Source organism: Mus caroli, unplaced genomic scaffold, assembly GCF_978045245.1.
Source record: "Mus caroli unplaced genomic scaffold, Mus_caroli_1 scaffold_11, whole genome shotgun sequence".
Classification (NCBI taxonomy): domain Eukaryota; kingdom Metazoa; phylum Chordata; class Mammalia; order Rodentia; family Muridae; genus Mus; species Mus caroli.
In genome coordinates this window covers 53909109-53934569 of record NW_028227266.1, presented here as the reverse complement: position 1 = coordinate 53934569, position 25461 = coordinate 53909109, and the positions used below count along the sequence as shown (strand labels likewise).

Genomic DNA, 25461 nt, shown 5'->3' with positions numbered 1-25461 from the left:
ATTATCATTGTATAATGTATTGCTTCTTTTTCTTCCAGATGTGGTTCATAGGCTGCCTTTAGTACCTACCCACATCTTATTCTACTTGGGTTGTGCTTACTAATGGTAATGTTAGTTATAAAGTTGGGTTTTTTTTATTTTAACTCAAAATTTCAATAGGAAATAAACCATTTAATATGAATACCGCAGAGTCACTTATTTCTGAAAAAAAAATTGGTAGTCTTTAAAGTCATTTACCCAGGGAACAGAAAAGGTGGGAAGGAAAGTAGATCATGTCTCCTTACCTATAATATTTTCTTTACATACACCATAGAAAAGGAAGTCAGAAGTTACCCTAACCCCAGCCAGCCAGCAGAAAGAACTGTTTCCATGTCAGTGCACTAAAATTCAGGACCTAATTTCGGTTGCAGAAGGAGTACAGGGACAGATTTGGACCAGAATAGAAGAAGGATGTCACTGTTAGATTGTATTTGAACCCAAGAAAAAAATTCAGTCTTTTAGTAGTCTAAGTCTTGGTGTCTCTTCAGGCCTGAGGGGTCTATAATGCTTAGAAGAAGGAGCAGTTTTGTAGTGACTGAGTCAAGGATGATATGCATTGTTACTTAGAAAAGCTAGTAATGGCAAGAAAAGATTTAGGTACTTACATATAATGGTATATTTTCACAATAATTACTTTGATATTTAATTTATCACATGTGTTTCCCTTTCTCAATAGGAGTTTACCTGGTGCAGTAACTGCCCCGTGTCTGGCTCCCACAGGTGTCAGTTGGGCTGACAAGGTAAAGGCTCATCACACTGGCTCTGCTACTCCTGAGGCTACACCTGCTCAATCCTGTGCACCAATGACAGTGCAAAAGACTACCCGGAAAAATGGCAAGTGATTTTGAGTTACTCTTTTCAAATTTTTTACTTATTCATGCTTTAGCTGCCTATAGTTAGAAAGGGATGTTTATACATCTTAAAACTTGGTCCTGCTGGGCAGTGGGGGCACACATCTTTAATCCCAACACTTGGGAGGTAGAGACAGGTAGATCTCTGTGAGTCTGAGGCCAGCCTGATCCACAGAATGAGTTCCAGGATAGCCAGGGCTACATGGAGAAACCTTGTCTCAAAAAACAAACCAATCAAACAAACAACCCCAAACTTTCCCTTATTTTATGTCATATTGATCTCTATTAGTTAAAACTATAAAATGTAGGCTTGCAATGTAGTAATTCATTGGTAGAGTGCTTCCCTAGCAAATAGGATATCCTGAGTTGACTCTGAGACATTTCTTTTTTGGTACTATGGATGTATTTCATTTTATTTTTCTATCTTGATGTCAGTTATGTTGGCTCATCTTGAATATTATTCCATCCGTTTATCTAATGTACTGTCCTGATGTTTTGTTTTGTTTTTTTGTACAAGTAAACTTGTTGCAAATTAGTAGTAGGCAAGAGTTCTGCACTATTCTCTTTTTTGTTGCTATAGCATAATATCAGGCTATGTGCTTTTTAAACAAAAGAAGTTTATTTAACCTAAAGTTTCAGAGGGGAAAAAATCCAAGATTGGTTGGCCCCATCAATTCAATGTCTACATGCTACAAATAAAATTTTATGATCTTCAAAATTCTGAAAGAGAATTAACTCATACTCGAGCGATTATGGCTGACTAAATTACTCATTAAAACTGAGAAGAGATTTCTATACTTTTAAACATGTGAGGTCTCAAAAGAGGATTATGTTTCTCAGACCCAGTTACCACTAGAAAGAAAACAGCACAGAGAGCCAAAGATTTAATTAATTAAGTAATCACTCATGACAATCTCAGGATGAGAGCCACTCGTCCATACTTTTTAATTAATTAATTAGTTAATTAATTATCCAGTGATGATAATCTCAGAATGAGAGCCTCTAGTCCAGATTTTTTTTTTTATGATTATAGTGTGCTGAAAGTGAAGAATTTAGGATGATGATAATATTAAGAAATTGAAAATTAGCTAGGTATGTTAGCATGCACCCTAGGGGAATAAGATAGGATCATGAGTCTGATCTCCATAGCTGGCTCAGGCTAGCCTGAGTCATGTCATAAAACCTTGTGTCACCAACAATAATGGAAAACATTTAAGAAATAAATTAACTCTGAACACAGCAAAAATATCCAGACTAACAAAGAGAGACAAGAAAGGGAAGATCTGAAGAGAAGAATGCGAAGCGATATACATGAAATCTACAGAAAGTGTGCAGGGATTTTACAAAGCCACATTAGAAGAAATTATATAAATTTCCCAAACTGCTAAAAGAAATCAGGTGCTATGTTTAAGAAAGCCTCTGAGTCCTAAGCAGGAAAAATACAAAATAAATTTTATCTGAATACAATATAATAAAAATACTGAAAATTTTAGAAATAGAAAAATCTTTACAAGTAATTAGAGAAAATAAATACCAAAAAGGAATGAAAATAATGTTGGGTAGAGGAACTGTGAATACTAAGTACAGTGGAGCAATATGTGTAGAATGCTGGAAGACAGAGCTTTAAAAAATGTACAGAACCAAGGTCTGTGCTTAGAGCACAGTTCTCTGCAGAGAACTTTGGATGGAAAGAAAACCATCCCTGATGGACACCTAGGCCTGCAGGGAGTAGTGGGGAGCCTCAGAAGGAGTAAACATGGACAAGTCAAAGAGTGTGCCCAACTTAAACGTCTACTTTCTCACAGGCATGTATTTATGTTTGGGTGCACATTAGGATTTGAATCAGCTGTAAAGTAAGAGGCTTTCAGCATCTGCTAGTCATCTCTGTCTTCTTCCTATTGGGTCTTTTCCCATGCCTCACAGATATTTTGTAAGAGCTGTACTTGAAAAAAACCCAAAACCAACCAAACAATCAAATACCCCAAACACTGGAAGTGTATGCCCTTTCTTTTCTTTTCTTTTTTCTTTTTTTTTTTTTGTTTGTTTGGTTGGCTGGTTCGTTTTTGTTTTTTGTTATTTATTTATTTATTTTTTACACTCCAGATTTTATCCCCGGCCCCCCCCCAGTCTACCCTCCGACTGTTCATTTTTTTTATTATTAGATATTTTCTTTATTTACATTTCAAATGTTGTCCCCTTTCATAGTTTCCCCTCAGAAAATTCCCTATCCCCTTCCCCTTCCCCCTCCCCCTCCCTGCTCCTCAACCCACCCACTCCCGTTCCTGGTCCTGGCATTCCCCTATATTGGGGCATAGAGCCTTCACAGGACCAAGGGCTTCTCCTCCCATTGATGACCAACTAGGCCATCCTCTGCTACATATATAGCTAGAGCCACAAGTTCCACCATGAGTTTTCTTTGATTGGTGGTATAGTTCCAAGGAGCTCTGAGGGTATGTGTTAGTTCATATTGATGTTCCTTCTATGGGGCTTCAGTTCCCTTGGTATTTCTCTGGCTCCTTCATTGGGGACCTTGTGCTCCATCCAATGACTGTGAGCATCCACTTCTGTATTTGTTTATGGGATGGATCCCCGGGTGGGGCAGTCTCTGGATGATCCTTCCTTCAGGCTCTGCTCCAAACTTTGTCTCTGTAACTCCTTCCATGGGTATTTTGTTCCCCATTTTAAGAAAGAACAAAGTATCCACACTTTGGTCTTCCTTCCTCTTGAGTTTCATGTGTTTTGCAAATTGTATCTTGGGTATTCTAAATTTCTGGGCTAATATCCACTTATCAATGAGTGCATATCATGTGTGTTCTTTTGTGATTGGGTTGCCTCACTCAGGATGATGCACTTTCTTTAAAATAGGTTTTAATAAGTTTAACTCTCTGATCTTCTCTTTAGCTGTTCTTATCATGCTTTTCCTAATTCATAGAGCTGGTGCTTCTTTGTGTGGTTGATTTCAATCCATATGTGAATATGCATTGATCCAGTTAGCACAGTAACTGTCTACTCAACCATTAACCATTTGTGTGCTTGGGAAGTTACCACTCCACTTCCTGAGAGAATTAGACCCATTTTAATGTCTGACTGCTTCAGGTGTGAAGCTGACAAACAGCTCTTGACAAATCAAGAGTTTGCCTCCAACTCAGCCTGTTGTTTTAAATCATTATCTACCATTCAGGGATGCTTTATTTCAGCTATAAGGACCACTGTTCCTGAAGCTATGACTCCTATTTCAGAAGGCCCTGCACTAACCATTGCTACTTCAGCTAACTTGCACCAGCTTTAGCTATCACTAGCTTTGGTGACCTTTTCTCCTGTAACAATTCTCACTAAGGCCTGGGTGGGAGAATAAACTGTCCTCTCTTTCAAAAGAAGCCCCCCTGAGCTGTTATAATTGAAAGCCTATATTTGGACCTTATGCCAGACTTGAGATTGGTGTGGAACTTGGATCAGTATTGTGAATGGTTCAAAAATACAGTCCTACATTTATATCGCAGTCCCTCCAGGCTGTATATAATCAGAGGGCCAAGCTGTAATATGAGGAGGAGACAGTGGCAGTAGTTGTCATGTTGATAACAGCCACAACAGTAACAAATGGTAGTGGTTATAGCCAAACAATAAGAAGGCTGCTGTAGAGTTCTAGGCCTGAATAGCAGGCAACCCGATGACCTGAATTCAGTTCCTTGGTACTTTAGTGGAAGGAGAGCAGTGACTCCTGAAACTTGTTCTCTGACAAATAAAACAAATATGAAAGCAATAGGGGGGAGCCCACAATCATACAATCAACCAACCTCTGGCTTACTCACAAACACACACACATACACACACACACAGTGGCGGGTGGGAGAGGGAGAGAGAATTATAGGTTTTTCTTTTCTGTCTTGCAGGATGGTAGAGAAGAGTTTGGTTTGAGATGGTATTAAAGTCTATTACTCCTTTTGAGATTTCCAGTGAAACCCACCCCGAGTATTTAGAAAGCCCACTACATCCCTGAATTCCAGTTTTTGTTTCCAAGAATTGTACAGTTACTTCAATTTCTGCTTAGCTCATTAGCATCCCAGCTGCTTCTTTCTGCTGCTTTTTTGGAGTCTTGCCTTGTATACAAAAAGCTGAGTAGTTGTCAGCACCTCAGGGAAGATTGAATGCAGATTTTGGGGGGAGGGGAGAGGCTTATTTGTCTGTAGTATCCCCCACTTTCTGTAAGGCACTGTCTCTGGACTATAGTGCCAGGCAGGAATGCTGACTTTGCTAGAACACCTTTCCTTGTACTCTCAATGCCAAGTGTCTTCAGTCAGAATGCTCATATGAACATGAGTCTGACGCCGCCATTCCCTTCCCTCAGGAACTGTAGATTCTCAAGACATGCTTATGCTGGTTCCTTTCCAGCACCTTTAAACAGTTCCTTTATATATTTTGTCTAGTTTTTATGGCTGTTTTTGGCAAGAAAAAGGCCAATTTTCATGCAAGTTATTTTTTTATGGCCTGAACTATTAAGTCTAAATACATATACATGCATACATGGAATATTTACTCAAATTAAATCATGCTGAGTTATTAGAAAATCTTGTGAAATTTCAGGTGATTTAAATCATTTGAGAGATAGGAGGTGGGAGTGCTGCTGGTGAGATGGCTCAGTGTGTAAAGAACTCGCCATCAAGTCTGATGACCTAAGTTCAGTACCTGGGACAAATCCACATGGTAGGAAGAACCAACTCTTGAAAATTACTGTGATCTTCCTATGAGTACACCCTCCATAAAATAGAGATAAGGCATATTTTGTTACTAATCACATGGAATTAAGTTACAAAAAATACAAAAATATAGCTATGTAATTCTGAAAAGTTTGGGACTTCATAAGGTACATCTGGACAGTGTCAGGAAGGACATCTTAGTGAAAACTTGAAAAATGAGTTAAATGAAGGTGAACATTTAAGAATTATGGAGATGAAGAAGGAAAACTAAATATCCTTCTTTTGAAGTTACAAAAGAAAAGTTAAAGCCCAAGGAAAGAAAAATAAATAGCTATAAATTTAAGAGGTACTTTTCAAATAGATGAATAAAATGACTAGTCTCTAGTAATGTGGATGAAGGGATACAAGACATAAAGGTGTGTGTCAGGGAAAAGCTAGGAAATAATATAGAGAAAGTGCCAGCGTTGACAAGGTCGTGATAGACTATTAAAGCAGCATTATACCTCACATTTAGAAAATCAGGAGAAATTAAAAAAACGTTTCAACTACAACTTCAAATTGACATAATAAGAGTTAGGAGAAGCTTGAAGGGACTTTATAATTATTTTGAAAAAAAAATGCAAATCTGAAATATCTTTTCCCAAAAAGATTTTACATTAAGATGTCTATACTTATGAGTTTTTCTAAACTTCTAAAAATAAAAATATCAAGTCTATAGAAATTTATCCTAAAGTTAAAAAGGTCATATTTTATGTTAGCATAGTCTTAACATCAAGACCTACTATGGAAATTATATGAAGGTTGTCTCTTAAACACTGATGTAAATATTCTAACCAAGCATTAATGCATCAAATGCTGTTATAAGTACATTGATGTATCATAACCAATTAGGATATTTTAATTATTCTTCAAATAGTGGCTATATTGAGTTGAATTTAATGCAACTTTACCAATGATATTTGTAATATTGGAAAATTTATATATATAAAATTGAGAACCCAGATGTCCCTCAACAGAGGAATGGATACAGAAAATGTGGTACATTTATACAATGGAGTACTACTCAGGTATTAAAAAGAATGAATTTATGAAATTCCTAGACAAATGGATGGACCTGGAGGGCATCATCCTGAGTGAGGTAACCCAATCACAAAAGAACTCACATATGTATTTGCTGATGAGTGGATATTAGCCCAGAAACTTAGAATACCCAAGATACAATCTGCAAAACACATGAAACTCAAGAAGAACAAAGACCAAAGTGTGGACACTTTGCCTCTTTTTAGAATTGGGAACAAAACACCCATGGAAGGAGTTACAGAGACAAAGTTTGGAGCTGAGACGAAAGGATGGACCATCTAGAGACTGCCCTACCTGGGGATCCATCCCATAATCAGCCTCCAAATGCTGACACCATTGCATACATTAGCAAGATTTTGCTGAAAGGACCCAGATATAGCTCTCTCTTGTGAGACTATGCTGGGGCCTAGCAAACACAGAAGTGGATGCTCACAGTCAGCTATTGGATGGATCACAGGGCCCTCAATGGAGGAGCTAGAGAAAGTACCCAAGGAACTAAAGGGGTCTGCAACCCTATAGGTGGAACAACAATATGAACTAACCAGTACCCCCACAGAGCTCGTGTCTCTAGCTGCATATGTATCAGAAGATGGCCTAGTTGGCCATCATTGGAAAGAGAGGCCCATTGGTCTTGCAAACTTTATATGCCTCAGTATAGGGGAACGCCAGGGCCAAGAAGTGGGAGTGGTGGGGGGAGTGGGGTGGAAGGGTATGGGGGGACTTTTGGGATAGCATTGAAATGTAAATGAAGAAAATACCCCCCAAAAAAAAGATTGTGAAAGGAGATGTAAACTTTAGTTTTTTCTACTTTTGTTCTAATACTCTGTTTTGAGTGGCTCAGATGGTTTAACACATGATTTGCTGTCTTTAAACAGTCATTACTATGGGAATATTTTATCAATATGGTTTTCAATGGAGGTTCAGTGAAGATGTAATTTGTCTGTAGTCTTTTATTTTTTGTTTCCAAGAGACCTTGGTATAGTTTTTATTTTGAAATACCCCTTTTTACTTGCTTCAGATTTTAAATTATATGATAGTGTTTGTGTTGACTGTCTTGACTAATGGATTAGGTCCAACTTTTTGGTAGTGCTTTTCTTTCTTTTAAAGAACGGAGTGATTAATCAGCATGGTTTGAAGAGGAACTGGCTGAATTAACTAGAAACTGAAATCTTTTGTTAAACTTTTAATTTTGCAATTCAGTTTTTTCTCCTTGTGTGGTTCTTACTCATTTTATTATTTTTTGCTTAATTTGCATTATATTTAAGTATAAACAAGATATACTTAAAAACATGTAGTATGTTTTGATAATGTTAAGCATGACTAAATGTTGAGTTTAGATAGAATTGATATGACTTTCATCATTGTTCCTTTTTCTGGGTATACTAATAGTATTGAAGACGTTTTCTGTTAAGAAACAGACTAAATAATTGCAGTGCAATAATGTCTAAAATTTGCCTTAAAATATTTTAGGAGCCGGGCGTGGTGGCGCATGCCTTTAATCCCAGCACTTGGGAGGCAGAGGCAGGCGAATTTCTGAGTTTGATGCCAGCCTGGTCTACAGAGTAAGTTCCAGGACAGAAACCCTGTCTCAAAAAACAAAAACAAACAAGCAAACATACATACACATACATATATACATATATATGTAAAAAACAATAGGGAAAAGGAAATTAAATTGGAAAACATTTCTTTTTATAGTTTCTCTTAATATATTTATCATCTAAAGAAAATTTGATTTAATTCTTCCCTTAATTACATAGAACGGAAAGATGCTGAGGGATGGGAGACTGTTCAGAGAGGTCGGCCAGTGCGTTCCCGATCGACAGCAGTGATACCTAAAGTTTCACTAGTGACAGAAACCTTAAGGTCAAAGGATGACAGCGATAAGGAAAACATATGCCTTTTACCTGAAGAAAGCATACAGAAAGGAAAACTTGAAGACAGATGTTCTACTGTTGAATCGCTCTCCAAAGACTCATTATTACATTCTTCTGACCATCCTCTTTCTGAGAGAACTCAGGTAATGCATTTTGAAAATCCTCACTACTGTGTTTAAACATGTCTGTGTGTGCTAGACTGACTTATCCTCTCCACTCCAGCCTTTGTTCCTATAATTTGAGATCTTAAGAAAAGTTTCAGACTAGATTGAAAGTTTCTACTTAGATTGACATATTAATGTTTATTATATCTTCTATTTATACTGCCTGTATGTCTGTCTATACTATGCTAAACACTGGAGATTAATGTGCCAACCTGAAAGCCATTAACTTTTATACCATGACATGTATCTTCTAGAAACAGATAGATTCTTTTATGTTATGTTATAAAGTGAACATAACATTTCTACAATATCTAATATATAGTCAATATTTAAATTTTTCTTATTGTACTAGCTTTTTAGTATTATGTTAAATATTTAAAGGATTTAAAAATTGTTTTTAAAGGTTGTATTTATTATTAGCATGTGTTGTGGTGTACCTGAAGAGGTCAGAGTTGGTTGTCTCCTACTATCGTGGTTTGGGGTTTTGAACTCAGGTCATCAGGCTTGGCATTTTACCCACTGAGCCATCTTGCCCATCCCTTTGTTTATAGTTAATATGGAGCCTTACTATGCAGCCAGGGCTGGCCTGTAACTTAACTATCCTCTTGCTTTAGCCTTTCAAAGATAGACATTACAGTTATGGCCTACCATGCCTGACTGCTTTTGTTGTTTGCTTTTTAATTTTGATATAGTTTTGCTGTGTAACCCAGGATGGCCTCAAACTCATGATCATCTCTTTTCAGCTTTTAGAGTTCTGGGACTGTAAGGATGTTACTATGCATGGCCCTGCTGATCGTCGTCATAGATTGTTTTCTGATTTAGAAGTGTATCTACAATGTGATAGTAGTGTTTTTCATTAGGGACAGTTCCTCATCTATCTTATGCTTTCATCCTTGATATGTCTAGAAGCGCTCATTGAAGCTTTGGTTTTGTTTTGCTTTGCTTCATAAACAGTGTTCTTTGTTTTTTCATTCTTTGTAGTTCAGTTTGTTTTATCCCTTTGTGTCAGAAATAAAGTGATTATACTTAATGTCCCAATGATGGTAATTTGACAAGGTCTTATTAATCAGCTCAGATGGTGTTCTCTTGTTTCAGTTGGGATTTAGTATCATTAAAAAATGACATTGATTTTAGCTAATATCATCCCCATTGAGTCCTGATAGCTTCTTGCTTTCCTGGCCTCTGGGACTTTCTGGTGGCTACCCCCACTCCCCATCCCCTATTGCTACATACCTCTGTTCAATTTCCTGACCCTCTGTACATCTCCTGTCTCCTTCCACACCTCACCTGATCCTGCCCCCACTTTTCCCTCCCTCCTCCTCTCTTCCTCTCAAATTCCTCCCACCCTCTACCTCCTGTGATTATTTTGTTACCCCTTCTAAGTAGGACTGAAACATCCACACTTTGGTCTTCCTTCTAGAGAATCTGTAGAGACCATATGGAGAGGTTAGGCATGGCCCTCTTAGAGGGATGGGGCCACCCATCCTTCCCAAAAATTTTAACCCAGAATTGCTCCTGTCAAAAGGAAATGCAGGGACAAAGTGTGGAGCAAAAACTGAAGGAAAGGTCATGCAGAGACTGTCCCACCTGGGGATTCACCCTATATGCAACCACAAAACCCAATCACTATTGATGATGCCAAGAAGTGCTTGATGACAGGAACCTGATGTACTTGTTTCCTGAGAGGCTCTGCCAGCACCTGACCAATACAGATGTGGATGCTGAAGCCAACCCTCAGATTGAGAACAGGGACCCCAATGGAGGAGTTAGGGGAAGTACTGAAGGAGCTGAAGGGGTTTGCAGCCCCATAGGAAGAACATATCAACCAATCTGACCTCTCCCCTCCCCCAGAGCTCCTAAGGACTAAACAACCAACCAAAGAATACACATGGAGGGACCCATGGCTCCAGCTGCAGATGTAGCTGGAGGATGGCCTTATTTGGCACCAATGAGAGGGGAGGCCCTTGGTCCTGTGAAGGTTTGATGCCCCAGTGTAGAGGAATGCTAGGGTGGGGAGGTGGGAGTGGGTGAGTTGATAGGGGAGCACCCTCATAGAATCAGGGGGGAGGGGAACAGGATAGGGGGTTTGCAGAGGGGAAACCAGGAAGGGGGGTAACATTTGAAATGTAAATAAATAAAATAACCAATAAATAATTCTTTTAAAAGGCAGGAAAGTTAAAGAAAATGACATTGAGATATTGTTTTTGCCTTATCTGTCTACAACTGGCAATGTTAAGTATATTTTTTGAAGTTAAGGTTCCCAGTATTTTTTCACTTTGACTTATGAACTCATATGCTTTTTAAATAAATTTATATATATTTTATATAAAATTTCTCATTCATTTGGTATAATTGTTATATAAAATGATCAATAACATATTTTGTTATCAGAAGAGTGAATCTAAATAAAGTCATTTATAAAATAATTGTAGTATTTTCAGTTTAGAATGATATTTACCGTTTAAATTAATCTTTATCTCTAAGATATCTTCCCCATTGGAAATATTTCTTAACTTCCTGGTCTTGCTTTTCCTTTTTCTTTTTCCTTTTTTGGTACTGGTGAATGAACCTAGGTGTTACACACATGCCAGGCAAGTGCTCTACCACTAAGCTACATTTGGTTGTTAACTTTTTTCTTTTGAGAGAGGGTGTTTCAGAGGGGTTCAGGTGGACTTTGACTTTACTTTGCAGCCCAAGCTAATTTTGAACTTGTGATTCTCTTCTCAGCCTTCTAAGTACCTGAAACCACAGGTCTGCCCTGGCAGGCCTATCCATGACAAGGATCTAATATTACATTATTCTCTGCTGTGTGTGTTTGTGTCCTTGTGAGGTTGCAAACTTCTTTGAGGAGATACCTTATACAGTGTTCTGATTTGAGACAATGTGTAAGAGCCCTGGACATGTGGAAAATAGTGTGTGTCTATGTCTGAGTGTGTGTATATATTATTAATCATTTTATTCATTCACATCTCAAATGATATCCCCCTTCCTGGGTAACCCTCCACAAATTCCCCACCATACCCCCCTCTTCTTCTCCTGTATGAAGGTGCTCCTCCACCCACTAACCCACTTCCTGCCTCCCTGCTCTAGCATCCTCTGGCACTGTGGCATCAAGCCTCCACAGGACCAAGGGCCTCCTCTCCCATTGATGTTCGATAAGACTATCCTCTGCTACATTTGTACATGGCTCAACTTTTTGGTTAATGATTTAGTCTCTGGGAGGTATGGGTGATCCAATTAGTTGATACTGTTCTTCGTATGGAGTTGCAATCCCCATCAGTTCCTTCAGTCCTTCCCCTAGTTCTTCCATTGTGGTCCCTGGGCTCAGTCCAATGGTTGGCTGCAAGTATCTGCATCTATATTAGTCAGGTGCTGGGAGAACCTCTCAGGAAACTGCCATACCAGGCTCCTGTGTCACTCCATCGTCCTGGTGGGCCTGGAACGTTCTGTGTGGACTAGGTTATCCTGAAACTCCCAGAGGTCAATTTGCCTTTGTCTCCTCTGAATGCTGTGATCACTGGAGTGCAGCACCCTGCCCAGCTCTCTCTGCTTTAGGATAGGCTTTAACACCATTTGACCTGTGGTACTCCAGCTCTTCTGCCCCTATTCTCCAGTGCTGGGATCTAAGCACTTACCACCACCCCTGGGAACAAGTCACTTTTTAATTTTACCTACCATATGAAGTTTTACTGATGTGTCTTACTTAAAACTATAATCTGGCTCTAAAATTAATGATATTTTTTGTATTGAAATGAATACATTTGAATTTTGAGATTTAAAGAGTATTCCATACAAAGAATTTTTAAGTAATTAAAATATTTGCTGTAATGTTTGCTTCGATCTGATGGAAGTCAAAGTGGTAATAGTATTCATATTCTTCACTGTCACGCTAAAAATGGAATTAGGGGTTTATAACTTTTCTCAACTTATTTTATGGTTTAGCTTTGATTTCTTTGATAAATGCTATTGAGTTTTTAATAAACAGTAAACTATTTATTAGCATCAGTAATGCTAATGTAAATATTGTCAAGAAGATTGGGAACCACAATGACTGACAGGTTAATAATATTGATGGCACTGTAAATACTGTGATCCAATTTAAATGATGTTTATGTTAAAATCAACACTTTGGATGATAAGTTCTGACCAATAGTAGGATTTATAGAGTAGTTTGTGAGACTTGGCAGAGTTTAATATTTTTTTAATTTAAATTAATTTCTTTTTTACACTCCATATTCCATTCCCCACCCCCCATCCACCCTCTGACTGCTCCACATCCCACACCTCCTCCTCCCCCCTCACCGCACTCCCCAGTCTCCATGTGGATACCTGTACCCCCGACCTCACCTGACCTCTAAACTCCCTGGGGCCTCCAGTCTCTTGAGGATTAGGTGCATCATCTCTGAATGAACTGGAAGTCCTCTACTGTATATGTGTGGGGGCCTCATATCAGCTGGTGTATGCTGTCTTTTTGGTGGTCTAGAGTTTGAAAGATCTAGGGGGTCTAGATTAATTGAGACTTCTGGTTCTCCTACAGGATCACCCTTCTCAGCTTCTTTCAGCCTTGCCTAATATAACAACAGGGATCAGCTGCTTCTGTCCAATGGTCGGGTGCAAACATCTGCATCTAACACTTTCACCTGCTTGTTGGGTCTTTCAGAGGGCAGTCATGATAGGTCCCTTTTTGTGAGCACTCCATAGCCTCAGTAATAGCCTCTGCAATAGTGTCAGGCTTTGGACCTCCCCTTGAGCTGGATCCCACTTTGGGCCTGTCACTGGACCTTCTTTTCCTCAGGCTCCTCTCCATTTCCATCCCTGTAATCCTTTTAGATAAGAACAATTATGGGTCAGAGATGTGACTATGGGACGGCAACCCATCCCTCACTTGGTCTTCCTGCTGGAGGTGGGCTCTATACATTCCCTCTCCCTACTGTCAGGCATTTCATCTAAGGTCCCTCCCTTTGATTCCTGAGAGTCTCTTACCTCCCAGGTCTTTGGTGCATTCTGGAGGGTCCCCCCAACCTCCTATCTCCCAAGGTTGCCTGTTTCCATTCTTTCTGCTGGCCCTAAGGGCTTTAGTTCTTTTCCTTCACCCAATACCAGATCAGGTTCCGCCTCCCTCTACAACTCTCTCCCCCATTCCACTTTCTTTCCCTCCCAGGTCCCTCTCATCATCCCCACTTGTGATTGCTTTCTTCTCTCTCCTAAGTGGGACTGAGGCTTCCTCGCTTGAGCACTTCAGCTTGTTGACCTTTTTGAGTTCTGTGGACTGTATCTTGGGTATTCTGTACTTTTTTTTTTTTTTTTTTTTTTGGCTAATATCCACTTAGTACACACACCATGCATGTCCTTTTGGGTCTGGGTAACCTCACTGGGGATGATATTTTCTAGTTCCATCCATTTGCCTGCAAAGTCAGGATGTCCTCGTTTTTAATAGCTGAGTAGTATTCCATTGTATAAATGAACCACATTTTCTGTATCCATTCTTCTGTCATGGGACATCTAGGTTATTTCCAGCTTCTGGCTATCACAAATAAGGCTGCTGCTATATCACTTTTTGGAATATACCCAAAAGATGCCCCATTATAACACAAGGGCACTTGTTCCACTATATTCATAGCAGCCTTATTTGTGATAGAGTTTATTTTTAAAAACAGATCATCAAACTCAGCTTTATGGCCACTGCAGTGTTTAACCAATGTTTTTTAGAAGTTATGTGAGCATTAAGTTCACAATTTTAGTTTTGAGTTCTTTAACCTGAAGTATAATTGGAATACAATGCACCGTTTGTTTTATTCTGTTGGAGAAAATATACTCGCTTATACTTATTAAATTATATTTACAAATGAATATGTAGGTGGTCTAAGCCAGTGTTACTATCTTTTTGTATTTTTGTTTTTCTGTTGGTCATATGTGGATTATTCTTGAGTGAGCAATAGAGGACATTTAAAACTAAAGTATATAAATTGCATGAGGAGATACAATGGGTGTTTAGATGTCTTGTCTTAGCTCAACCTTTTTTTTTCCCCTGAGACTAGTATAGATTGTCTTTCTCAAGCCTTCCTCTGTTCAAAGGATGCATGAACTGAGAAGGAAATTAGGCAAACAACACCCTTCACAATAATCACAAATAGTATAAAATATCTTATTGTGACTCTAACCAAGCAAGTGAAAGATCAGTATGACAAGAACTTCAAGTCTCTGAAGAAAGAAATCAAAGAAGACCGCAGAAGATGGAAAGATCTTCCATGCTCATGAATCAGCAGGATTAACATACTAAAAATGTTCATCTTACCAAAAGCAATCTACAAATTCAATGCTATCCCCATCAAAATTCCAAATCAATTCTTCACAGAGATGGAAAGAACAATTCTCAAATTCATATGGAACAACAAAAAACCCAGGATAATGAAAACAATTATCAGCAATAAGAGAAGTTCTGGAGGAATCACCATCATTGACCTCAAGTTCAAGTGCAGAGCAATAGTGATATGTTGGTGCAGAAACAGACAGGTGTATCAGTGGAATAGAATTGAAGACCCAGAAATGAATCCACACACCTATGGTCACTTGAACTTTGACAAAGAAGCTAAAACCATTTAGTGGGAAAAAGACAGCATACTCAACAAATAGTGCTGGCTTAAGTGGCAGTTAGCATGTAGAAGAATGCAAATTGATCTATTCTTATCTCCTTTGTACAAAGCTCAAGTCCAAGTGGATCAAGGTCCTCCACATGAAAGCAGATATACTGAATCTATTAGAAGAGAATTGGGAAAGAGCCTTGAACACATTGACACAGGGGAAATGTCTTGAACAGAACACCAATGGCCCAGGATCTAAGATCAACTATAGACAAATGGGATCTCATAAAATTGAAAAGCTTCTGTAAGACAAAGGACACTGTCATCAGGACAAAATGGCAACTTACAGATTGTGATTACCAATTCTACATTCTATAGAAGGCTAATATCAAATATATACAAAGAACTCAAGAAGTAAGTTAGACTCTAGAGAACCAAATAACCCTATTTAAAAAATGGGGTACATATCTAAACAAATAATTCTCACCTGAGTAATCTTAAATGGCCAAGAAGCACCCAAAGAAATGCTCCACATCCTTAGTCATCAGGGAAATGCAAACCAAAACAACCCTGAGATACCATCTATGCCAATCAGAATGACTAAGATCAAAAACTCAGGTGAGAGGAAATGCTGGCAAGGATTTAGAGAAAGAGGAATACTTCTCCATTGCTAATGTGCTTGTAAGCTGGTACAACCCCTGTGGATATCAGTTTGACAGTTCCTCAGAAAATTGGACATAGTACTACATGAAGATCCATATATACAACTCCTGGGCATATACCCAAAAGATGCTCCAACAAATAACAAGGACACATGCTCCACTATTTTCATAGCAGCCTTACTTATTATAGCCAGAAGCTGGAAACAACGGAGAAATACCTCAACAGAGGAATGAGTACATAAAATGTGGTACATTTACACGATAGAGTACTACTCAGCCATTAAAAACAATGACTTCGTGAAATTTGCAGGCAGATGGATGGAACTAGAAAATATCATCCTGAGTGAGGTAACCCAGTCACAAAAGAACACACATGGTATGCACTCACTGATAAGTGGGCATTAGGAGAAAAGCTCAGCACACCCACAATACAACTTACAGACCATATTAAACTCAAGAAGAAGGAAGACTGAAGTGTGGAAGCTTCAGGCCTACTTAGATGAGGGACCAAAATAATGAGGTTATGTTTTAAAAAGGATAAATTTGATAATTTTGAGTAAACTACCCTAAAGTAAATTGTAGTAAGAAATGTTTTTAGGATATTTTCAGAATACTGGCTCTTCACATTTGATATTTGATAGTTCACAAAAGATCTGCATAATGCCTTTGGTTAAATATGTACAATGGTCAGTATTAAGCATGTGACTAGATTTTATTGTAGGAGATATGATATACTCATATATAGCCAACTTACTAGACCTGGCGAGATGACTTGCAAGTAAAGGTATTTGCTGCCAAGCCCAGTGACCTGAATTTAATACTCAGAACCCATATAGTAGTAGAGAATCCCATTCATACAAGTTATGTTTTGATCACACAAACTCAGTGACGTGTGTGTACATGTGTAGTCATGCCAACATGCATAATATATAAATGTTAAAAATAATTAAAAACCACTTTACTAAAAGTAAATGTTGCAATATGTAAAACATCACTTCCGAGAATACCACAGATGAAGCTCAACACATAGTAGGCATACAGATAAAGTTTCTGTAGCTGAATGGTTTCTTTCCTTCTGCTGAGCTTCACAAACACACACACACAAACACACATAGAGAGAGACAGAGACAGAGACAGAGAGACAGACAGACAGACAGAGGACAGACAGAGAGAGGGAGAGAGAAAGAGAGACAGAGAGGCAGAGAGAGACAGAGACTGAGACAGAGACAGAAGTTTTCAATCAGACAGGTAAGTGCTCCTTCACTTGATGGGTTAAGTAGAACTAGCTCTTACAGAATCTAATATTTGTTCCATTTGAAAGTCATTCCTGGCTTATTCTAAAAGTATGTGTTTTTAGTTCACAGTGAGTTTATTGGATGATGTCAAGAATTCTGGTAGTAGTCAAGACAGTTCAGTGCATACTTATGAAAAACCAGCTATTGACAGTGATGCAGTATGTGTTGCTCCACAAAACACCACAGCTTTGCCAACAGACAGAGTTCCAGCAGAGACAACAGGAATGGTGACTGAGACGACGGACCCTTCAGACATTTCAAATGTGAGTGCTGCTGACTGGGTAAGAACAACTTATCAGAATCCTGTATGAATATGTTAAAAAGTATAAATTTAGGTATCATCCATCAGAATTATAACCTCATACTTTACAGAACAGGTTTTATTTGTATGTCATTTCATTTTAACATTTTTCTAATAATATTTTCAGATATTTAAAATTCTTACTGATTTGTAGAGGACGAAGATGATAATATACAGTTGTTCAGAATCAGTTTATATGCAATTTCATCAATTGCATTTTAGCAACCTAGCATCCACATTAAAAAATAAATCAGAAGTGAAAAGAACATGAATTTTTTAAAGCTTTTTTCTTCTTTAATATCTGGCATTCCCATAAATGAGAAAGGATGCCTGCTATTCTTTTGTTGCTGTTGCTGCCTCTGCTGCTGCGTTTAGTAATGAACTTTTAAAAAATGAACATAATTAAGAGCAAGCAAGTAATTACTTCAACATAAGTTGTAATATTTGTCATATTTATACTTTCTGTTTCTGCATCTAGAAAGCATATTAAGTTGTTTCTCTTGTGGTTTGATTATGGGAAGACACTCTCATGAATTGCTTTAGATTAATGCCACATCCAGTTTCTTAGGTTGGGAGGAACAGATGTCTTACAGTGATGAGAAAACTGGTTTTTATTTTGTTTCTCAGTATGATATTGTCATAGGGCTGGCTCAAATAAGATAGAATACAAATTTCTTTCTGCTCACTTGATGAATATAACCATTACCAAAAATTGATTGGGAATCTTTCTAATGTAAAAAGTAAATCTTTTCCACAGAGATCCCTGAGCCTTAGAAAAATTGTAAGAGGCAGATATGGTCAGTAACATCAAGAGAACAATATTCTCCCAGATGCAACAAAGCAGCTGCACATATGACCTCACAGCAGTGCGACAGTACTCACAAGATTGTCTTGAGCTCTAGCCAGACTAAAATCTCAGCATAGGGTGTGGCGGGGAGAGGATATGAAATTCTATCACTAACACAGAAGTTATAGTATTTGGCAGCTTCTGTCTAGGAGAAGGAGAGTCAGTTGTTTTTTAAATGATGTGATAATATTTCTTCAATGAAGTCAAACACTTGATAGGCAGGCCCTACTCACAGGACTAGCTGGGCAACACAAACTCAACTCCATGGTGAAAGGAAAAAAAAAAAGGAAGAAGAAATCCCAACTTAGGTGTGAAGGGATGGGAAGGTGTCAATGGGAATTTAATATATTTTATGAGATTCTCAAAGATTTAATAAATATATATAATATTTTATACATGTATTAAAATGTCATTATAGAGCCCATAATTATTCCTAATGGAAACATTTGAAAAGTAACAACTAACCTTTTCCAGCATTAGAATAATAATAATAATATGCCATTATAAATCTAGCTTCTATTTAACCCAACTTTTTAGAGTTGCATTGTCAAATTTTCTTGAAAAGTCTTTTAAAATAATTATAAATTATTTAAAGCTCACCATTTGATACAAAGTTGTATATGGATGATTTAATTAGTGTGTCTGTCTTTTATAAACTCTGGCACAGGTTTGAATCTTCAGGTTTTCATAAATAAAAATATATTTCAGGAAACATAAAATGAAGAAACAGAACAGATGTATGTACTAACTTACCTTCTGCAAACACACACACACACTTTGACATTTGGAATTTAGGTATTGTTTCTATGTTTGTGTGGCACATTAATTGTGTGACCTAGATTCTATGCCAAATTACTTATAATCTGGGGTTTAAGAATTTGCAGTCTGCAGTAGTTTTATTGAGTTATAATTGATTTTAGTCGTCTTTGCATATTTAATGTATGCAAATTGATGAATTTTTATTTGTGCTTATACCTTTGAAACCATCACTATAACCAAGATCCTCAACACAGTGAGTGCTGCTCCAAGTTCTTATATTCCTCTCCACAACCTTTCTTCCAGCTGTGCCTTTCTCTTCTTCCTCTTCCACTGTATCCTATTCTCCTGTCTTTTTCAATGTTGAAGTTTGTCTTTCAGAGTTTTTTATAAATATGTTCTTTGTTTGGCACCTTTCAACAACATACTTTTTTCTAGGTTCATCCATGAAGTATGTGTAATTGTCTGTTGCTTTTTCAGCTTCAGTAGTAACTTGTTTTTTACATACAGCACAATGTTTGTTCATTCTTTTGCTTATAGATATCCAAGGCTTTTCTAGTTTTTATTTCTCATGTTTAAAAATCACATGGATATTTTTGTACATTTCTTAATATGGCTGTTCCAAGGATTGTAGCCAGGGCCTTGTGCATTCTAGGCAAGTGTTCTGCCACTGGACCAGATCCTTAGTCCTTTGCATGTGTCTTTGTGTGAATATGTGTTTTCATTTTACTTTGGAAAAATCTCTAGTTCAATTTTGTTGATAATATTTTCATGTCTTTTGTAGCCTTACTTATTGCTTTTATCATTTTAGAGGACAGTGTTGACCGCTCAGTATATCTATGAATTTTTTAATGAAAAGTTCGAGGCTCTTTGCCACATTCTCTTCTATTAGGTTCAGTGTATCTGGTTTATGTTACTGACCTTGATCCACTTGGACTTAGCTCTGTGGAAGGTGATAAATATGGATCAGTTTTCATTCTACATACAGACTGCCAGTTAGACCAGCACCATATATTGAAGATGCTTTCTTTTTTTCCCACTGTATGATTTTGGCATCTTTGTCAAAGATCAACTGTCCACAGGTGTTGTTTACCTCTAGGTCTTTCATTCTATTCCATTTATTGACATTTCCTTTTTTGTACCAACACCATATGGGTTTTATCACTATTGCATTGAAGTTAGGCATGGGGATTCCCCTGGAAGTTCTTTTATTGTTGAGAATTGTTTTGGCTATCCTGGTTCCTTTGTTTTTCCATATGAAGTTGAGAATTGTTCTGTCCAAGTCTGTGAAGAATTGTGTTGGAATTTTGTTGGGAATTACTTTGAATCTGTAGGTTTCCTTTGATAAGATGGCCATTTTTACTATATTAATCTTACCAATCCATGAGCATGAGACATCTTTCCATCTTCTGAGGCCTTCAATTTCTTTTTCAGAGATTTGTAGTTTTTTATACAGATCTTGCAGTTGTTTGGTTAGAGTTGATTGAGTTGTAATTTAAAGAACATAATTTATCCATTTAAATAGACCCATCTAAATCCATTGAGAATGAAATGTTCTTAAAACACATTTACAGAATTATTTATCCATCACTATAATAGATGACAGCACACCATTCCCCTAAAGAGAAACTGAGTATCATTCCTGGCCTTCTAACTTGCCTTCTCTGTCTGTGCTTTTGCCTGTTTTGGACATCAGAGCAATAGAAAATAGTACTAGACTATTTTAAGTATTTACTAGTTTTTATGACTAAATAATATTCTATTGTATGAATATGCAATACTGTACTTTTGTATTCTACAGTTGTACATTTAGGCTGTTTTTGTTGTTGGCTATTAGCTATTCCGAGTAACTCTGCTTAAGTATCTGCATGCAAGTTTTATGTCTATATATGTTTTTATTTCTTCTGTATACATATATAGGACTTGTAAATCTGATGGACCATATATACTGCATGCTTAACCATTTAAAGAACTGTCAGGGTGTTTTCTTAAGAAGTTACACAGTTTCTGTTCTTAGTTCTCTTTTATTTTACAGCTTAGGCTTTGTCTCATGTAGTTTTAAATTCTTTAAGTTCATTAGTTTTGTAAGAGACTTGAATTCATGATGATATGTTTCTTTATGAAGTGAACATCTTTGTTCCTAGTGATAGTTTTTGCTCTGAAATCTGGCTTTCATATGACTATCTCATTCTTTCTATTTTTTTAAATGAAAATATAATTGCATAATTTCCCCCTTAACTTTCCTTTGTACAGCCCTTCTCAGTCATTCTTTATTATTTATTTACTTTTAAATTCTTGTAATCTATATTTTTAAGTTTCTTATGAGAAACACAGTTGGGTGTTGGTTTTGATCTAGTTTGACATTCTCTTCTGGTTAATTGGTGATATTTAGACTATTTAAATGTAATATGATTTGTTTACAATTATCAGCTTAGTATTCATTTTCCCTTTGACTTGTGTGTATATTGTTGCTTTTTAAAATTCTGTTTTACACCCTTTGTTGGTTTATTAAGCATAAGTCTTTACTTCATTATTTTATTTGCTGCTTTAGGGTTTATAGGATAAATTTGATTTAGTCATAGGATTTATTAACGGATAATTCTCAGGTAAATTATTTAATTATAAAATATCTTTAGGTTACAAAACCATCTTCAAAGCCTACATGCTTATTATGTTCCTATTATAGTATAGTATTCCTGTTTCATTTTTAAGGAAAAGATTTGATTCGCACCTGCTTTTAATTTGGGCATTCAGGTGAAATTTGCACTTCTTCATGGATGTTATCTGTAATGACAGTTTGTCATAGATAACAGGCTGGTAAAGAAGGTTAGACATGGATTGTTGTTGGATTTCATGGAGCAGTAATTAAGCCCTTGGTTTCATGCACCTTGTAAGTCATATTGCTAACAAATGCTTGAACCTGTATTCCATCCAGTTTTACTGATTCTAGGTTTGTGTGTGTGTGTGTATGTGTGTGTGTAGCTTATGAACAATGTAGAAAGAAAGATAATATTAATGTTTCATGATTCTACTCTTTTTTAAAAAAAAATAAAGTCTATGGCAGAAGTTCTCGCTAAAAAAGAAGAGCTAGCAGATCGTCTAGAAAAGGCCAATGAAGAAGCCATCGCCAGTGCTATTGCTGAAGAAGAACAATTAACCAGAGAAATTGAAGCTGAAGAAAACAATGACATTAACATCGAGACTGACAACGACAGTGATTTTTCTGTGAGCTTTTTAGTGTTTTTGAAAATTTGTTGTGGTTTAGATAATGAGCAGTAGCAAATCTTTCTTTTAGCATTACTGATTACAAAATATTTTCATATGTGATGCAGTTGATAAGTAGAAAATTTTGTCATTGTCATTTTACAAATTAAGGAATTGTGTCTATCAGAAAGGAAGAACCCAATGTTCTTCAGATTGTAATTTCTAGGGGCTGAAGAAAGTATTATTCTTGGCTTGTTCTCCTAATGAATAGAGGATGATGAATTGCTTTGTTGCTAAGTACTTAGGGTACATGTGTTAATGGAGGAGAATAAAACAACCATAAGTTTTGTATTTAATTTCTATTAGCAACTACCAAATAGCTTTTAATTCCAGTGTATGCTTTGTGTAAGACTAGTTTACTTGTTTTGAAATATAATTCATTGGTTCCTGTGAATGGCTACTGAACTCTTAAAATACATAGTATTTTAACTTGGAAATTACAACTATATATGAGATGTAGTTTTGCTTTTGTTTGTTTGGTTTGGTAAAGTTTATTAGAACTTGATAGGAGAATTTTATACATAGTTCATTTTTAAGCTTATAATGTTAGGTGCAAAAATAAGTTTGTTTGTTTGGTTTTTGGTGTGTGTGTGTTTTATTACATTCTAGGCCAGTATGGGCAGTGGGAGTCTATCTTTCTGTGGTGTGTCTCTGGACTGGAATGATGTTCTCGCAGATTATGAAGGTATTGTATGTATAATGTCTTTGAATATTTGGTTTATTAGGCACAGTGGGAGATAGTAGATCATCTTATATGCAGTTATTTGAGGTAGAAATGCTTTTAAAAGTCTTTTTCCTATGGAGATCACTCGGTCAGTAGAGTGCTTGCTTTACAAGCATGAGGACTGGAGTAGTCCCCAACCCAGAGTGCATATGCCAGCCATGGTTATGTGTGCTTATTTCCCCAGCACTGGGAAGTGGAGCCAGGTTTATCTCTGGGGCTTTCTGGCTAGGCAGTGTAGCCTAATTGGTGAACTATAGGCCAATGAGAGATCCAGTGTCAAAGAAAGTGGACAGGGTTTCTGAGGATGACACCCAAAATTGTCCTCCAGTGCCCACATAAATATACATACATGTATATTGAGAAAATTCTCTAAAGTTAACTTTAAAGAAAAACATGGCTAAATAATAACTGTTTTCTCATTTTATTTGATTGTCCCCTGTCAGCTCGTGAATCGTGGCGTCAAAATACATCGTGGGGAGATATTGTAGAAGAGGAGCCTGCCAGACTTCCAGGGCATGGAATTCACATGCATGAAAAACTTTCATCACCTTCTCGTAAAAGGTCTGACATATGAAACTTCACTTGAAACGATTGATAGTAAGAAATCTTGATTCTGTCTTTGGCATCTTCTGTCAGGACATTCCATATCTATCAAAAATGACAAGCACTAAGGAGAAATGATCTTGTATACATTGAAAAGTTTGGAGTCCATAGATCCCTGGTTTTAGCCTTGTCACGTGAATACGTGTTTCTTGTTCATTTGTGTGTATTATTAGGACAATCGCAGAATCTAAAAAGAAATATGAAGAAAAACACATGAAAGCTCAACAGTTAAGGGAAAAGCTACGCGAAGAGAAGACACTAAAGCTTCAAAAGTTGTTAGAAAGGGTGAGCATTTACATTTTTTAAAATAAAATGATAATCATAAGTTGGTGGATTATTGTCAAATAGGTTTTGTTATTCTGAGACTAAAGGTCATAAAAATGCATGTAGAAAACAACAGTGTTTTGACAGTGTTTCAGGCTACCCTTCCTTCCTTTCTTTCTTTCTTTCTTTCTTTCTTTCTTTCTTTCTTTCTTTCTTTCTTTCTTTCTTTCTTTCTAAGAGTTTGTCTTTCCTAAACTTTCTAGTACATGGATATTTTGCAAGTTTTTTTTTAATTTATTTTTTATTAGATATTTTCTTCATTTACATTTCAAATGCTGTCCCCAAAGCCCCCTATACCCTCTCCCCACCCTGCTCCCCAACCCACCCATTCCCACTTCCTGGCTCTGGCATTCCCCTGTACTGGAGCATATGATCTTCGCAAGACCAAGAGCCTCTCCTCCCATTGATGGCCAACTAGACCATCCTCTGCTACATATGCAGCTAGGGACACAGCTCTGGGGGGTACTGGTTAGTTCATATTGTTGTTCCTCCTATAGGGTTGCAGACCCCTTTAGCTCCTTGGGTACTTTCTCTAGCTCCTTCATTAGGGGCCTTGTTTTCCATCCAATAGATGACTGTGAGCATCCACTTCTATATTTGCCAGGCATTGGCATAGACTCACAGGGTCCTGTCAGCAAAATCTTTCTGGCATATGCAATAGTGCCTGGGTTTGGTGGTTGTATATAGGATGGATCCCCAGGTGGGACAGTCTCTGGATGGTCTTTCCTTCCATCTTAGCTCCGAACTTTGTCTCTGTAACTCCTTCCATCAGTATTTTGTTCCCCATTCTAAGAAGGAACGAAGTATCCACACTTTGATCTTCCTTCTTCTTAAATTTCATGTGATTTATTTTGCAAGGTTTTTAAAAGATATTCTTTGTCTTTTGCCATTTTCTTTGGGAGATTTCTTTGGGTAGGCCTGTCCAAAATACAGAATTACTTGCTAGGAGGGTTTTGAAGTTGAAATTATTAGGCTTGTTTTGTGTACCTGCTTGTGGGGCTAGCCCTGCTCCCTGCTCCCTGCTCTGGCTTAGATTTTTGCTACTCTGAGTGTACCTGTGGCCATCTCCCTTAGCCTCAGCGGCATAAGCCCTCAGTTGTTGTCACTAGGCACATGTATGGCACCAGTACTGTAGTTCATGTAAATAACTCCCTACTGTCATATGTGTACTCAAAACAGATTCCATAGCTGAGTGCCACTTGCCCAAACTATGGCCCCTACCATTTCCTGTCCTGGCCCTTATTTACTAGCACATGCAATGCTTAACACAGATGTGCTATTGTGGAGGAGAGCATCCTGCTCAGGTACTGCAAATACCCAGAATCTTTTGTACCTGGTAAACACTGGTAGCTATTGATGTTATTCACACCAGCCATCAGACTGCCATGCTATTCTGCAT

The 25461-nt window shown here is 37.4% G+C and overlaps 1 protein-coding gene across 3 annotated transcripts in view; it reads left to right on the top strand.

The window, feature by feature from the left end:
* Scaper (S-phase cyclin A associated protein in the ER) overlaps nucleotides 1-25461 on the top strand; it is a 365479-nt gene that overhangs the window by 65727 nt on the left and 274291 nt on the right. For 2 of the 3 annotated variants that reach the window (XM_029481364.2, XM_085844651.1), the window contains exons 9-15: nucleotides 716-873; nucleotides 8425-8684; nucleotides 17306-17524; nucleotides 22202-22372; nucleotides 23021-23096; nucleotides 23579-23696; nucleotides 23912-24023. In XM_029481364.2, coding sequence (XP_029337224.2) covers nucleotides 716-873; nucleotides 8425-8684; nucleotides 17306-17524; nucleotides 22202-22372; nucleotides 23021-23096; nucleotides 23579-23696; nucleotides 23912-24023 — 1114 coding nt within the window. The remainder of the gene's footprint in view (nucleotides 1-715; nucleotides 874-8424; nucleotides 8685-17305; nucleotides 17525-22201; nucleotides 22373-23020; nucleotides 23097-23578; nucleotides 23697-23911; nucleotides 24024-25461) is intronic. The other variant, XM_021171564.3, reaches the window with a different exon arrangement.